The 15455-nt window shown below is 44.0% G+C and overlaps 2 protein-coding genes across 3 annotated transcripts; both read right to left on the minus strand.

Moving 5' to 3' along the window:
• Positions 1–177: 177 nt before the first annotated feature.
• Positions 178–3911, minus strand: tdgf1 (teratocarcinoma-derived growth factor 1). The gene is made up of 6 exons (XM_062412998.1): positions 3671–3911; positions 3537–3589; positions 2831–3049; positions 1728–1842; positions 1458–1567; positions 178–829 (listed from the first exon to the last, which is right to left on the minus strand). Exons 1-6 carry the CDS (start codon positions 3691–3693, stop codon positions 720–722), a joined length of 630 nt encoding a protein of 209 aa, XP_062268982.1. The 5' UTR covers positions 3694–3911; the 3' UTR covers positions 178–719.
• A 1568-nt stretch (positions 3912–5479) lies between these two features.
• On the minus strand, positions 5480–12170 carry LOC133974577 (golgin subfamily A member 6-like protein 25). Of its 2 annotated transcripts, none has more exons than XM_062412196.1 (6): positions 11946–12170; positions 10593–10727; positions 9906–10353; positions 9498–9740; positions 9031–9413; positions 5480–8825 (listed from the first exon to the last, which is right to left on the minus strand). In XM_062412196.1, the coding sequence occupies exons 2-6, from the start codon at positions 10724–10726 to the stop codon at positions 6629–6631; spliced, it is 3405 nt and encodes a 1134-aa protein (XP_062268180.1). In that variant the 5' UTR covers position 10727; positions 11946–12170; the 3' UTR covers positions 5480–6628. The 2 variants fall into 2 exon arrangements, with proteins under 2 accessions (XP_062268180.1, XP_062268181.1); XM_062412197.1 differs by lacking the exon at positions 11946–12170 and adding an exon at positions 11717–11840.
• Between the last annotated feature and the right edge of the window lie 3285 nt (positions 12171–15455).

Here is a 15455-nt window from a genome sequence, read left to right on the forward strand (position 1 = left end):
CTTAAAGAGATGGGGGGGGGGGGGGTGGTCCAAAAAAAGGTTAAGATAAGAGAGAAGCTGATAATCAATTTAAAGCTCGTCAATAAAGTCTGGAGATAAGAGACGAAGAGAAAACAGAGAACAGCTCCCACTGGAAATACCAGCAGATAAAACACAGCGTGAGAGAGGAGAAGAGTCTGAACAGTCACTTTTTATTTTAAATATTCCCTCTGAAATGCTGTAACACAACAAAAGTTTACTTTAATAAACACATATAAGTGTTTATACAGAGTTTAAAGGACAAAAGGTCACATTGGCTCAGTTTGTGCAAACGAGGCAGAAACACACAGAGTTCAGTGAAACAAACTCCGGGTCTTCTTTTACAAAGAAATAAAAAAACAGCTGATTTTCACAGATCATGAGATGAAAAAACAGAAAAAACATATTTTTCATAAAAATCTTATTTACAACTTCCTGTACTCACACACACACACACACACATACACACAAACAGACAGTTCGAGGTCCTCATCCAAAAAGTCTCAGAACGTCCCTGTAAACCAGCACAGGCTGATGTACCAGTTTAAAATCAACATCCTCTGGTTCCCAGTTTCACAATAAGGTACTTCCTGATCCTGAGCTGGACCACTTCAAATAAACTGTTTGGTAAAATCCACCTTTTCAAAATGTCCACAGCTCAGTGTTTAAAATAGATCCTCGTGTTTTTACTTCTTAAACCATCAGAGGAAGACGAGCAGAGGAAGAAGCAGCGTCAGGAACAGGAAGCAGGAAGTGTTGGGAACCGTCCTATCAGCTGATGAGCGATACCAACGCACCTCCTCCGAGTCATCTGCAAAGAAATGAAGAATTTCAGTGATTCATTTTTCACAAATCCAGAATTTAATCAGAAACTTCCTTGTGATCATTGTTCACTGACACTTTGAAGTCATAATTTATAGTTTTCTAATTTGATGCTTCACGTTGTGCATCGTAAACGTTCATTGTGTTTAGAGTATTTATTTTTTTCTTATGGTTTTTAACTATAATATGCATCCATCTTTGTTTCTCTGTGTTTTTATATTTCCTTTATCTTAAACTCTCTGACAGAGAGAAGAGAGAGACGGGTCTTTGTGGCTGGAGGTTGTTGTGAAAGTCTGCTTGTGGATTAAACTCATTTACATGTTAGAATAAACCTGAATTGCAGATGAGCAGGCGCGGCCTCGGCTCATTCACAGTCATGTATTCACACACAGCAGCTTCACTGGGAACAACAGGGCGGCGCTTTTTGTTCCAAGCTTGAAAAGTGTGAACGACTCAGTTTTAGAACAGACGTCTGACATCGAACACACCTCAGGAGACAAAGACAAGGAAAGCTGCTTCCATTCATCTGTAAAGCACCAGATTCAGATGTCCCGAGCGCATTCAGGATCCGAGTGGGAGTATGTGTGTGCACTTGTGTGTGTGTGCACGTGACTTACCACAGTCTTTATGGAAGACGTTGGGGAAGCAGTGCAGAGCGCCGTACCCACAGCGACAGTAGGAGCATCCTTTCTGAACCCACTCCCCGTGGGGAATCAAACCGCAGCTCCTGCAGAGACACCAGGAGTTTTATTTACATACTGATGAATCTGAAGAAACGATTCAAATGGAATGATAACAAATGTGCGTGGTTCTTTGAGGTGAAGGACTGAAAGATTCCTCCGAGCCGTCGACAGCCACCTCACGACTCCGTGTCCTGTTGCTCGTACCTGATTCGCTGGTCGTACTCGCAGCTCCGCCCGGTGAAGAACTGCGGGCAGGTGCAGAAACTGCCCAGGATACACGTTCCTCCGTTCTTACAGCAGCTGCGGCTCTGCTCGGCGCCTGAACCAAAACAAACCACGAGACCACGTCAGAGCCTGAACAACGAAACCTCCACGCTCCTTCAGAATGTGATCGAACATGAATCAGTGTTAGAGTCAGGGTGAGTTGAACCTCCGGGGGAAACTTCTGGTGTTTCATTTGATTCAATTACATCTTACATTAAATTATTTGTAATCAATATTTGACCCTGGATGAGTTTTACTTATAGTTTAGTCCTGAACTTGTGAGTATTTATGCCTGTAGGAGGTTTTAATCCTTTTTAAATGATCTATGTGTCTTTTAGTTTGTGCATCAGGGTTTAATGTCCCTGTGAGGAGGTCTGAAGGCCCCGGCTCGGCCCTCGGACCTCAGGCTGGGCCCCTCTCTGCTTGTATCTGTGAGATAAACCAGGCTCTCCATCTGGCAGCACATTCCTGTTCTCCTCCGCTTCACATCATCAGACAAACACAAACCAGAGTCACAACAAACGTTGGAAAGTAACGAAAAAACACTAAAAACCAAACTGACGACGGATGGAAACTTTCACAGACTCTGGATCAGTCTGATCTGTCGATCGCACACTTCAGTTCAACGTAATTAGCTCTAAATACGAGTTCAAATAAAAAACTGTTGACAAACAAGCAACTAGATCGAATCAGATTACTTAACAAATGTTTTAAACTTTTACAAATATTTGCTGCCTGTCCTGCAAAATTATATTTAAGAGTAGAGTATTTAATCAGCCATAGGTGTTGGTTTGCTTTCTATATTATTTCTTCATTTAAGAGAATACAACAGTCGGACTGTGACCAGGATTCTAAAGAACAATATAGAGACCTGGAAATCCACCAGAGTTATCATTTAACTCCATTAGACATAAGTTTGAGAGTCGAGGAAACATTCTCAGTATTTTGGGGTAAAGTGTCGACTTGTTGTGTTCATTGGTTTGTGGGGCTCATCACCTCTGTGTGTGTGTGTGTGTGCGCTCAGTGAAGATGTGTGAACTCACTGCCTGTGAGGCCGATGAAGGGCAGGACGGCGCTGGCGTCACGGTGTTTACGGTCCCCTCCACTGTTTGGGGAGCTCACCTGTGCAAACTGATTCAAAAAGTCCTGAGAGGGCTGCTGGGGTTTCACCACCGAAGAAGACGAAGATGATGATGATGAAGACGAAGAAGAAGCTGAAGGAGGAGGAGGTTGATCTTGGTCACATCTGACTCCCTCACAACCTGAAAAATCAAATAAACACCAGATATTACAATGAAAGTCACTGTAAAACAAACCAAACGGTGAAGCAGACGCTGGGCAGAGGAGACGAGTTACACTAAGAAATCAATTCACCTGGAGAAGAGATTAACTCAATATCAGCGTTTCTGTTTGATGTTATAACATTTTACAGAATAAACTAAACAGAAACGATCTAAATAAACTTCTGTACAGCAAACATATCTGTGAACAGTTCCTGAAGCTTGCTTTGGTTTTATAATCATCAGACTGAACCGAAGCTGCTTTTGTTTTTCATCAGGTTATTTTCCTTCAGATTAAACAGGTTTCTAAATTACTTCTGTGTAAATGTAAAGTTCATAACCACTGGAACCACTGAGTCCATTTCGTGGAACAAACCAGTGACAGATCCACTGTGTTTCTGAGCTGAGTTGATGAGTTATTGAGCTTTTCTTTCATTTAACGTGTTTTGAGTCGAAGTGAGGAACTGACCTGCAGCAGCAGCAGCAGCAGCGCAGTGCAGACACACAACCACACACAGGAACCTGAAAACACACAATCAGCTCGTTTAGAAACACATCACTTCAATTCAACACGTTTCAGTTGAAGATCTTCTCCGGACTCACCTGAGCAGCTGATTCCACAACATGTTCCCAGAGACAGAAGAACGAGCTCCACAGGGTCGAGAGGTTTCTAATCTACAAGTTAATATCAAAACACGCGAAGGAGAAAAAAGGTGAGACTGAAAAACTGGAGAGAAATCGCTGTCCTGCGTTTCCAGTTAAACGTCTCCGTTAATTCTCCTTGAAAACCAGTGAGACGTGCAGCTGAAGTGAAACTCGACCAGTGACTCCTCTGCAGACTCCCAGTAACTGATTCAACCACTGACACTCAGGTGGTTCTCACACAGGAAGCCACGCCCACTCCCACAGCTGGTTCCGTGGGTCTGAATCCACAAGAAAGTCCCCCCCCCCCCCATTTCCATTGGAGAGAGAATCGTTATAAATACAGTTTGGACAGATACGTAAAACTCTGAGGACAGTAAGAAACTCTTTCATTTGAAAAGCTGCTTATTTATTAAATATTCCACGTGAAGAAGTGAAAGAGTTAAGATTTCAATGTTTAAATTAACTTTGTCACATTTTACACAAGAAACTGTTAAAACAACGTGTGTGGATGAGAAACTTCACAAAGAGCAGCTTGTTGCTTCTGCAGTGAGACGAGGGAGGAGCTGTTTCCTGCAGCATCATTAACATGTGAAGGACGAGCGAGCTGCATATACATGTGTATCAGTGGGTGGGGGGGGGGCGTGTATCCCTCATTCTATACATGTAAAGTCCGTCCTGCCAATGAAACCTCAGACTTTCAAAAGATGAAAACAATTTAATTTACTGTGGGATGTCAATTTAAAACTCTGGTTCCAAAATCAACGATTTCTAAAATCCTAAATTTTGAAACCAAACTGTTCAGTGTGTGTGTGTGTGTGTGTGTGTGTGTGTGTAAATTTGGAACATGAAACAAACCAAACTGTAATAAACATGGTGCATATCTTTTTATCTTAAACTTGAAGTAATGATCCTTCTTTCAAGCTACTATTTGAAAACCTCATTTTAAAAGTTTTGTTTTCTTTGCATCTAACTTTGTCAGAGCAGCTTTGACTTTGATTCATTTTCAGATCCAGCGAATCATGATGAGTCCTGAGCGTTAAGTGACAGGTCCAGAGGATCCACTGCTGAGATTGATATATCTGTACTTATTTCACTTTTGTTGGTAACTTCAGACTTTATTCCCGGATTGTAAACAGATAGCAGAGCCCCCCCCCCCCTTCCCTCCCCCCTCCAGCTCTGGGGCTCTGAGCTGCAGAACGAGCTGAGGTGGAAATGGGTATTTTGTGATTTGTGCAGAAACACAATGAAGTCTGGTCTCATGCTAATACACAGCAGGAGAGTCATCAGCAGGAGGGAGAGGCTGAGCACCACAGGAAACCTGCAGGAGGAACAGAGACCCCTGCAGGCCCCAGAGGGAACAGACACAAACACATGTATGTGTGTACATGCCTATAAACATATACTCTTGTTAAGATTTAAGAACATAGGATGTTGCCCCTTGTTAAGATCTATGAGACGTATAGTAATTTGTGAATATTAGCTGTACAAATAAAATGTGATAAAATTATTTTTTTGTATTTTTTTTTAATAGCAGTTTTTAACAAACCAGTACCAGTTTGTCTTTTACCTTCTGCTCCCAGTCTTTATGCTAAGCTACGCTAACTTCATCCTGCCACGCCAAGAAATAAACCCTAAAACCTCCAGTTACCACTAGACCACCGTTTCTCTTTGATCCCTGTGAACCATCTGCTGCTGCCTGGCAACTCCTTTATGTAATGTGAAACACAATACGCTAAAAGTTTGTTACATGAAAAACCAGGCAGACTATTTGGTTTATGGTTTTATAATTTAACACAAGTGTGACATTCCTTATTTATACATGATCTTTACAACAAAGCAGTAGGAATGCAACTTCACTAACTTTACACAGTTTTCTTCATCATCACGCCGCCGAGGCTTCATCTTCCCGGACTGTCAGTTTTTAAAGATGCTAACTTTAGTTTATCTTATGTTTCTTTTATTTCAAAGAAAACAGAGGAAAGAAATATTTGTTGGCTAAGCAATGACGCTAGTTAGCAAACATTAGCATTTCTAGACAGTTGGGAATCAGCCACAAAGAAGTAAGAAACAAAATGGACTCCAGAGGAAACACTGAGACAATAAACAATGTGACTGATTTTGCACGTAAGCAGATTAATGCTCTTGATTCAGATCTACTTTCCCACCACGTGGGGAGGAGCTCCGTGTGCGAACGTTTACGTAACATTTGAAACCAGCGACATGTTGTGCGTCCCAGACTTGAAACCTATCGTTGTCATGATGTCAGCAGCGTCACTGAACATCGGACACACCCATTTAAAAGAATGTTCACGCGTGAGTCCAGCGTAACTCCAGCTCCCATTTCATTTTCAACTATTTGTGGCGTTTTTCATGCAGTAACCAGATGGATCTGGATCTTTCCCGCTCAGATGCAGTTATATGATCCAAGCGGTTCTGACTTCTCAGTTCAGCATCATCTTGGTTTTTTAATAACCAGAAGTGACCATATTTGGAGGAACAGGGGTGGAGCCTGAGTGAGACTGACTGCACGCCCAACTACACCTGCTAACTCCACCCATTGGACAGTACGAGCTGTCAATCACACAGTCTCATAGCTTTCAATAGACACTGACGTATAAAACGTGGAGACGCCTCCTGCTGGTCGTTTGAGAGAATACAGGTTTCAGTCACTTCCCCGACTCCATTTTTATTTACAGTTGATGGAAAGAGTTATTTTCTGACGTCCTGACAGGAAGCCGACGCTGAGGAGGACGATGATGTCACAATAAGAGCAGAACTATGAAAAATAAAAATCTACAAACTTTGGTTCAAAGCAAAAACATGATTTTGAATCTGTAGGATTCTCGGTACCTCGGTAAAGTTTCTGATACTCGTTGCTTCAAATTTACGTTTCAGACCCATTTTAAACTGAAGTTTTCAACTTTCTTCTTCTTCCTCTTCTTCCTCGTCTTCCTCCTCTTCCTCATCTTCCTCCTCCTTCGGTGCAGCCCTGTTCATCTTCCAGCTGAGACTCCATTCGCTCTTCATCCTCTCGTCGTCTTCGAGCATCAGACCCACGTGTCTCCGGTGTTCGGTGGAGAAACACGTCACCTTGTCCTCGTCCGGCTTCTTCCAGCGGCAAATCCTCCATGACTCTTTCCAAGCCCACCACTCCTCCTCTTCCTCCTCCTTCTCCTCCTCTTCCTCCTCACTCAGATCTCCTCCTCTGTGAGCCACCGCCACCACACATGACTGCTTCCAGGAGGAGAAGGAGGCGTGGAGCTTATGGAACTGCAGATGCAGAGGGACGTCCAGTTTCGGTTCGACTCCTTTACACAACTTCTTTTCTTCCTCTGCTTCTTCATTCCCGTCTTTAGTGTCTTCCTCTTCATCCTCCTCCTCCGCTTCTTCATCACGCTCTTCTCCATCACCTTCTTTCTCCTGATCTTTGTCCTCCTCATCCTCTTTCTCTTCTTCTTCTTCTTCTTCTTCTTCTTCCTCCTCCTCCTCCTCCTCCTCCTCCTCCTCTTCCTCCTCCTCCTCTTCATCCTCTTCCTTTTTCAATTCACCAGCTTTGACCTCCTCCTCATCGGACTCTTCATCTTCCTCATTTTCTTCTTCTTCCTCTGCTTCTCCACCCAGCTCCTCCTTGTTTAAATCTTTTACCTGTTGCTTGTCATCTTCCTCCTCCTCCTCTTGCTCCTCATCCTCCTCTTCTTCTTCCTCCTCTTCCTCCTCTTCCTTATCCTTGTCTTCCTGTTCTTTGCTTAGTTCGTCTTCCTCCTTCTCATCTACTTCATCATCACCTTTGTCCTCTTCCTCTACATCTTTTTCCACATTCTCAGTTTCACCCTCCTCTTGTTTTTCATTTGTTATTATTTCTTCTTCCTCCTCCTCCTCCACTTCTTCCTCTTCATCATCATCCTCCTCTCCATCTGTTTTCTCCTTCTCATTTTGTATTTCATTGTCCACATCCTTCTTGTTTAATTCTTCATCTTTATTTGCATTTTTGTCCTTCTCTCCATCGATTTCTTCATCTTCTTCTTCTTCTTCGTCTTCCTCCTCCTCTTCCTCCTTTATTTTGTTTATTTCATTGTCCTTCTCGTCTTCTTCGTCTTTCTCCTCCTCTTCCTCCTTTCCTTTGTTTATATCCTTGTCCTCCTTGTCAACTTCTTCCTCCTCCTCTTCCTCCTCCTCTTCCTCCTCTCCCTTGTCTATTTCCTTCTCCTTCTCCTCTTCCTCTTCTTCATCTTCCTCCTCCTCCTTTCCTTTCGTAATTTCCTTGTCCTCCTCGTCAAGTTCGTCCTCTTCGTCTTCCTTCTTTCCATCATTTATTTCCTTGTCTTCCTCTTCTTCGTCTTCTTCCTCCTCTTCCTCCTTTCCTTTGTTTATTTCCTTGTCCTTCTCCTCTTCTTCATTTTCCTCCTCTTCTTCCTCCTTTCCTTTCTTAATTTCCTTGTCCTCCTCGTCAACTTCTTCCTCTTCGTCTTCCTTCTTTCCTTTGATTATTTCCTTGTCCTCCTCTTCTTCATCTTCCTCCTCCTCTTCCTGCTTTCCTTTGTTTATTTCCTTCTCTTCTTCTTCATCTTCCTCCTCCTCTTCCTCATTTCCTTTCTTAATTTCCATGTCCTCCTTGTCAACTTCTTCCTCTTCTTCATCCTTACCTTCTTTGAATATTTCCTTCTCCTCCTCGTGAACTTCTTCATCCTCCTCTTCATCCTTTCCTTTGTTTATTTCCTTATCTTCCCCATCAACGTCTTCATCCTCCCCCTCCTGTATTTTCTTCTCCACCTCTTCTACTCCCTCATTCTCGTCTTCATCTTCCATCTCTTCCTCCTTTTCTTCTTCTTTTTCCTCGATTTCGTTGACATCTCTCTCCTCCTCATCTTCTTTTACATCCTCCACACTGTTCACTCCTTCCTCCTCCACTTCCTCCTCCTCTTCCTCCTCCTCCTCCAGTTCTTCCTCCTCTGGTTGGATCCATCCTTTCAGAGTTCTCCAGGCCTCCGTCCACTCTTCACTGTCTGCGATGCCGTCGTCCAGCCGTGAGGTGAGGAGGAGGTTCTTGGTTCTTCGCCTCCTCCTCATCATGTCGCTGTGTCGCTGATGAGACGCCAGTGAAGCTGTGCACCACCTGTGGATGGAGACTGGGTTTCAGTCTCAGCACCTCGATGAACAGTTATATACAAACTGAAATAGAACAGGGTCTCCACCAGGGGGCGGTGACACGTTTCTTTTTCAACTTCTAAGATAGATAGATAGATAGATAGATAGATAGATAGATAGATGGATGGATGGATGGATAGATAGATAGATGGATAGTTCTCGGCCACACCCACCTGATCTGCTGTCTGTATCCCCAGCAGGAGCTCCAGCTCTTCTCACGCTCCTCGTCGTCCCCTAGTGGAGCTGCAGAGAACAGCCAGGAGTCGCTCCACCCAGGCAGGAAGAAGTCATGTATCTTCATCATCAGGGAGGCGTCGTCCCTCCGGGACATCCCAGTTAACGTCTCATCATTATCTTCATCTTCTTCATCTTCTTCAACTTCTTCATCTTCTTCATCTTCTTCATCTTCTTCATCTTCTTCGTCTTCTTCGTCTTCTTCGTCATCTTCATCATCCTCGTCTTCTTCGTCATCTTCAACATCTTCATCATCTTCATCTTCAGCTTTCAGTTCTGCCCCGGACAGTTTCCAGGACTCCTCCCAGTCTGAGGGCTCCTTCTGTTCGACCATTAAACAAATGTTTTTATCAACATCAAATTGAAAGAGCAAAGTAAGACCAGTACAAAGTGTGTTGGTTCCCACCTGCTGCTCAAACTGCTGCAGCGCCTCCAGCTTGTCACTGGGGGATTGTGGGTAATCAGGCCAAACACAATCCCAGCTCGGCTTCTGTTGTCTGAACGCAAAGTTCATGATCTTCCACGTTCCGGCCCAGACAGGAAGAGAAAACACTTCTACTTTATCTTTCACAACTAAACTTCTATCAAGCAGAACCTCCCACTGGAAAGGTCTCTGCTCGGGACGCTCGGACGGCTCCGGACACTTCACCTGGAAACGAGAGGGACGAAGGTTAACAAGAGGCTCATCGGTCAAACAGCTGGACGAAGATGTTTCCTCTTCCTCACTTGCTACGATGACAATTCAAATAAAAAATCAATCAGAATGGATTCGATTCAACGAGTGTGAGTGAAGTCTTCTCTCTTTTCTCAGTACCTGTTTCCACGAGTGACTCCATTCCTCAGCAGGTGGCGTCACTTCCTGCTCTGATCGGCTCACTTCCTGTTTGTACATCCTGTTGTTCGTCACCTCTATGGCTGTGAAGCCTTGGACTCTGGTTCTTCTCTCCTTGTCCCTCAGGTAAAGATACTTCGGAGGCTTCAGACTCTTCCAGGAATCTTTCCAACACAGGCCGAACACGTCCACCTCCACTCTGCGCTTCGGCCTGTGAAGTTTGGGAGACGACCTCCTCCCGGGCGGAGGCGCGGGCGGACGTGGCTCAGGTTTGGATTTGGGAGGAGGAGGAACGACCTTGAATCTGATCTTCGGCTTGTTTGCGTCGGCTTCGCCTGCACGGCTGGCGAGTTTCCTGAAGTCGGACATATCCCCTTGGGCCTGGTCTCCATTGGTGACAGACCAGTGATAAGTCCACTTGGAGAAAAGTCTGTGCAAACAAAACAGGTTTACTGGATTTTAAAATACAACAACAGTGTTTTATAATGGAGCAAAGTTTACATGTTCTTTCCCAACATCTTCTCTAATCTGTTCAGATGGTTGTTTATTGTAGAATTATTATTTATTTGGACGGTTTTATGCTTTATTTTATATTTTCAAGGTCTGTACTTTATACCAAGATGCTTAATCTTTTCTCTCTGTCTCATGGATATGAGGATTTACTCTCACACTTTGAGGGAACTCTTCTCCTTCCAGTCAGACTCTTGTTTGCACTGGTCGGCCTCGCTCTGCGCTCTCTGCTCCCATTTGTCCCTCAGACGCCCGTTGCCGAAAGACCTCTTCTCCTCTTTTTTGGACAACATCCTGATAACACACATACACAGACCGACAGACACACACACACACACAAAAATAAACAGAATCATCAGCCTACAGATTAGGAATCCAGGGAGAGGAGCAACACAGAATTTGTTGGGAAACAATGTGATATTTTGAGTTTCCTGTAACACAACAAGTCTTTCCAAAGAACATGAACTGTGAGAGTTTACAAGAAAAGTTCAGAGAACACACAAACCATAATCTGATCACTACTGAGTCTGCGATTTTATTTAACAGAAGAGCAGAATGAGATTCGAACACGAGGAACAGAATCATGAGCAGGATAGGAGGATAGGAGCAAATGATCAGAGCTGATATTAGGGTCATTAGAACAAATGATGATAATCCCGACTCTTTATAATCACTGTTCTCATCACATTCAGAGCCACGGCTGTGGAGCATCTTCCTCATATGATCTCTGAGCTCTGCTGCCAAACACACGTAGAAAACTGAGAGCAGACTCAGACATGAATGTGCAAATATAAATGAGAATTTCACACTCCAGTCTATTTCTGCTCGTTCAAATCCGTCAGACGTCGACTTGCAGACGGAGCAATGCTCCAGATTTGGTTTGTGTTTGTCAAGTCATTTCTGAAAAGATGTAAGATGACATGATGTCACAACAACAACAACAAAGATATTTTTGAAGTGGACTCATTTCATTTAGAGAAGAATCCACTTGTCAGACGTCTTCAACAGCCAACAGCTGTTTTCTCTGTGAAGACATTGTGAGGAAACGATGAGACGTAAATTCACTCCTCGGTTTCGTGCTGTGACTCAGAGACGCTGAGAGAAAGTCTTTAAAACAACATCATGATGAATTCAGAGCTGCAGCACAAAATAAATATGTTTAAACTATTGTTTTATACTCATGTTAAAGGTCAGAACATTTTACAACAGACGGAAAACTTTCAACAAATATCAAACCCTTTAATATCAGGACTGAAATCCTCTATTATAATTTAAAAACCCACCACGTGACTGTCTGTGTGATATAAACGTCTCGGACTTGAATCTGTCTCGACTGTGACTCAGTTCTTCACAGGTTCAGGTGTCTAGGCTCCGCCCTGTTCAGTCACATGACCCTGGCTGTGGTCGCTCTGCAGCTCAGATCAAACACTTGCTCTTTAAAAAGGTGAAGACAGAACCAATCCATACGCTGCTTCACTCAAACACAAACTATCATAAAGGAAAATTACTTACCTGATGTCCCTGTCTGTCTCACTGTTCACGTCCCCTTATGTGTCCAATCACAGCACACGTCAAGGTGAGGTCCAGTACGTGTCCTCTGTCTCTATCTCTACACCTGTCTCCACGTCTGTCTGTGTGTCTCTGTGTTTACCAGCGTGCACTGGGCTGCTCTGTAGATCTGCTCTGTGCTGAGCAGGTTTCCCCTCTTTGCTATTTTTACATTATACGTTGACAGAACCAGAGCTGCAGCTCTAAATTTAGAGTGGGGGGTGAAGCCACACACGAGGACAGCGGCCGTGTGGAGACGCAGGGAAGTGACACGAAATAAACGAATGTTGATCTTTATTCAACAGGTGCAACAACAAAAACAAGCGGGAAAAGCTGTAAACACGTCGGAGCCAATCAGAGAGCAGCGCTGCCAGCTAACAGGACTCAATCTGCAAGATGAAACTCAGCAGGGACATGTATTAGTGTAACGACCCTCAGCCAATTAGAGGGAAGCATGTAAAGCATCTATCAGTGACTGTTGCTCAGGGTTACAGCAGCGTTCAGCCGCCGCACACGCTAAGCAACATGTGATGAGGTCACGTGCTTTCACTGTGACACATGACCAATCAACACACCCCTCTGCCCTGTGTGAGATGAGGATATGACCTTCTACACCAAACTCTTTTATACAATAACCCTTATCCTATTTATTTTATATTGTTCTGTTCGTTTTTGCTTCTTTTGATTAAGAGCTGCATATTTACACAGATTCTAAATTGCTGTCATAATTTCATCTTGTAAAACACTTTGTAAATTAGTTTTTAAAAAGTGCTACATAAATAGTGTATATAAAATAATAAAAGTTTTTTGTTATTATTAAACTTCTTTCCACTCTACATATATAATCAATGAATCAACGATTGCGTGAAGAACTTGAAGCGTTTTGAGTTTTGGAATATTCAGTCCACTTCTCTCCTCTGATCGTTGGTTTGTTATCTCTCAGGTTTCACGTGAACACATGGAGCCGCCTCACTCCCAGTTCACATAACACCAGGGAGCTGTTTCACCTTTAAATCACAGCTTTGTGTTTATCACATCCCCAGACACACAATTTAAACAAAATGCTGAAATTCACGTTGTCTCACCTAAGTGGGAATTTCTCTTTGTGGGGTTTTAATTGTTGTCTTTGTTGTCAAATGACTTGATTGACAAATAAACGTCTTTCCCTCTCGTCTAATCAGTTACGTCAGAGTTTATCTCCAACATTCAGCAGGAAACTTTTAAATATGAATAATTCTGAACAGAGTTTGGTGGATTTGTTAACGCAGCTGCTCCTCTTGTTCAGGAAGCAGAGGATCATGGGTAATATCCTGTGTTCAGTTGTGATTCAGTTCAGTGGGACAATACTTCGATAGACTTTTTCCACATATGAAAACCACGTCATCACTCGGACACAGAGACAAACAGAAGGAATCCCAACATGTGGCTGCAGGGGGCGCTGTGATAATTGTACAATTTCACAGGTTTGAAACCAACGCTTATGCTACATTCTCCAAATCTTCAGAATCATGTTGTCTTATTTGAGCAACATGGTCTCAGAGCAGACCTGTAGTTTGACCCAAAGCTGGTGGTGTATAAATAGCAGTGGAGCCTGGTGGAGATCTGCCTGGTGGCACTTTCCTGAGGATCCTGTTACAGGTGATCTCACAGAGAAGAGAACAGCAGCAGCTCAACCACGTTCCAGAAGGTTCACTGAGTCGCATTCACACCTGTGGCTCATCAAACATCTCCAGACACCAGAAGCAAAGGAGAATTCAGGTCAGAGAACACAAAGGAACCAGGAAGTGTTGACATGAGATCCAGACCCTTTATTGTGATGAGTCACGTTGACCCTTCAAGCTTTATTTATCATGTGTGAAGAAATAGTTGTTTTCCAGTATCATTGGTTCAGCTCCTTCATCTTGATTTCATAGGTTCGGAGACGTCTCACAGATTTACTGCAGTTTCAGCTTCGGTGTAAAGAAGCTTGAGACAATGTGAATTATGATTTGGTGCCAAACTAATAAAATGGAATCGAATGAAATAATTTCAGTAATTCAGGAAATAAATCGAGTATAATAAATCAGAGACAAGTTTGTAATTAATGCATTTGGCAAAAGAAAAACAAGTTCTGTTAAAATGTTCTTTATTGACATGCTCGGTCTGTTAAATGAAGTTTAAAGAAAATGCTCAGTCTGATTCATCTGAGCTGAAACATGCAGGACTTCTACTTGGCTTTGGAGCCACTCGTGGTCTGGTAGAGGGGAAGGAGAAACTTCCACGACTCGGCCCAACCCGAGGGCGACTTCATTGGCATCTGCTCTCTCAGACCACCGGGCAGGTCCAGGGACCTCCAGGACTCGGTCCAGCCTTCATAGAACTTGTCTTTGGTCTCAGCCACCAACTTCCCTTTCTTTTCTGAAGCCGGGACTTTCTTGGGACGAGGTTGGGTTTTGCCGATGAGGTGGCCTCCTGGGCACTTCTTCTCTGATTGTTTCTCTTTTTCCATGTTGGAGAACAAATGCCTTCTTGTTTGGATCTTCTTCGTTATGATCACCCTCGGGTCAGCGAGCTCCTCTGACTTGCTTTTGTGTTTGATCTGTGCGATGGGCTCCTGCAGCAACAGAAAGGAGCTTCTCCACAGCCTGTACATCGTAGGGCTGTTGTTTAAGTTAGTGTAGATCTTGTTTTGTGCATTATTTCCTCTTGACCACAAAACTGTGTGGTGACACGGGTTGGGAGAGGATTCCAACCAAGGCTTCTCCACGAGGGGCATCGGGTTGGCCAGTCTGAAGCAGCTTCCCCACTTGGATCCATCCTCGCCAGCAGTGGCTTGCTGCTGCTGAGTTGTGTTGCACAGACCTTTCCCAGGTTGTCCTGAAGATCGATGATAACTGGTTTGATGGTTCAGAAGTGACTCAGCTCTCCATGATGTGCTCCACTCTTTCTCAGGGTATCTTGCCCTGAACATCTTGTCGTCTAACGTCCAGCTCATTTTAGCTTCAGCCGTCTGCAAGGACATCTTCTCTTTCATGGGTTGGATCTCCATCACTTCATCCACGCAGTTCTCTGTAGAACCCTGCTCAGTCCCGGTGTCTGTGTGGAAGGCTGAACACCTCCAGGCCTCCCTCCACTGGATGAGTGAGGGTGTGTCATGGTGAAACTGGCTGTCTGAGACCATCCAGGATGCCTGCCAGTCAGAACTTGACCCATGAGACCTCCTCTGAGCCTGTGAACTGCTGGGAAGGTTGGAGGCTGCACTTGAACTTCCTTGGCTGGGTTGTGCATGACCTTGCCAAGGTTGGCGCCTTGTGGACCTCCACGATTGTCCCCAGCTATGCTCTGCAGTTGGTCCATTCTTTGGGAAATCCACAGGCTCAAAGTGGTGCTGGTACCTTAGCCGATCGACTCGGACTTGGGGTGTGGTGGACCAACCTCCCTGCCAGAGTTCAGGCTCCTGTTGCAGAGGCTGAGATCGGTATTTCCATGAGTCTT

Source organism: Platichthys flesus, chromosome 19, assembly GCF_949316205.1.
Source record: "Platichthys flesus chromosome 19, fPlaFle2.1, whole genome shotgun sequence".
NCBI classification, from domain to species: Eukaryota; Metazoa; Chordata; class Actinopteri; order Pleuronectiformes; family Pleuronectidae; genus Platichthys; species Platichthys flesus.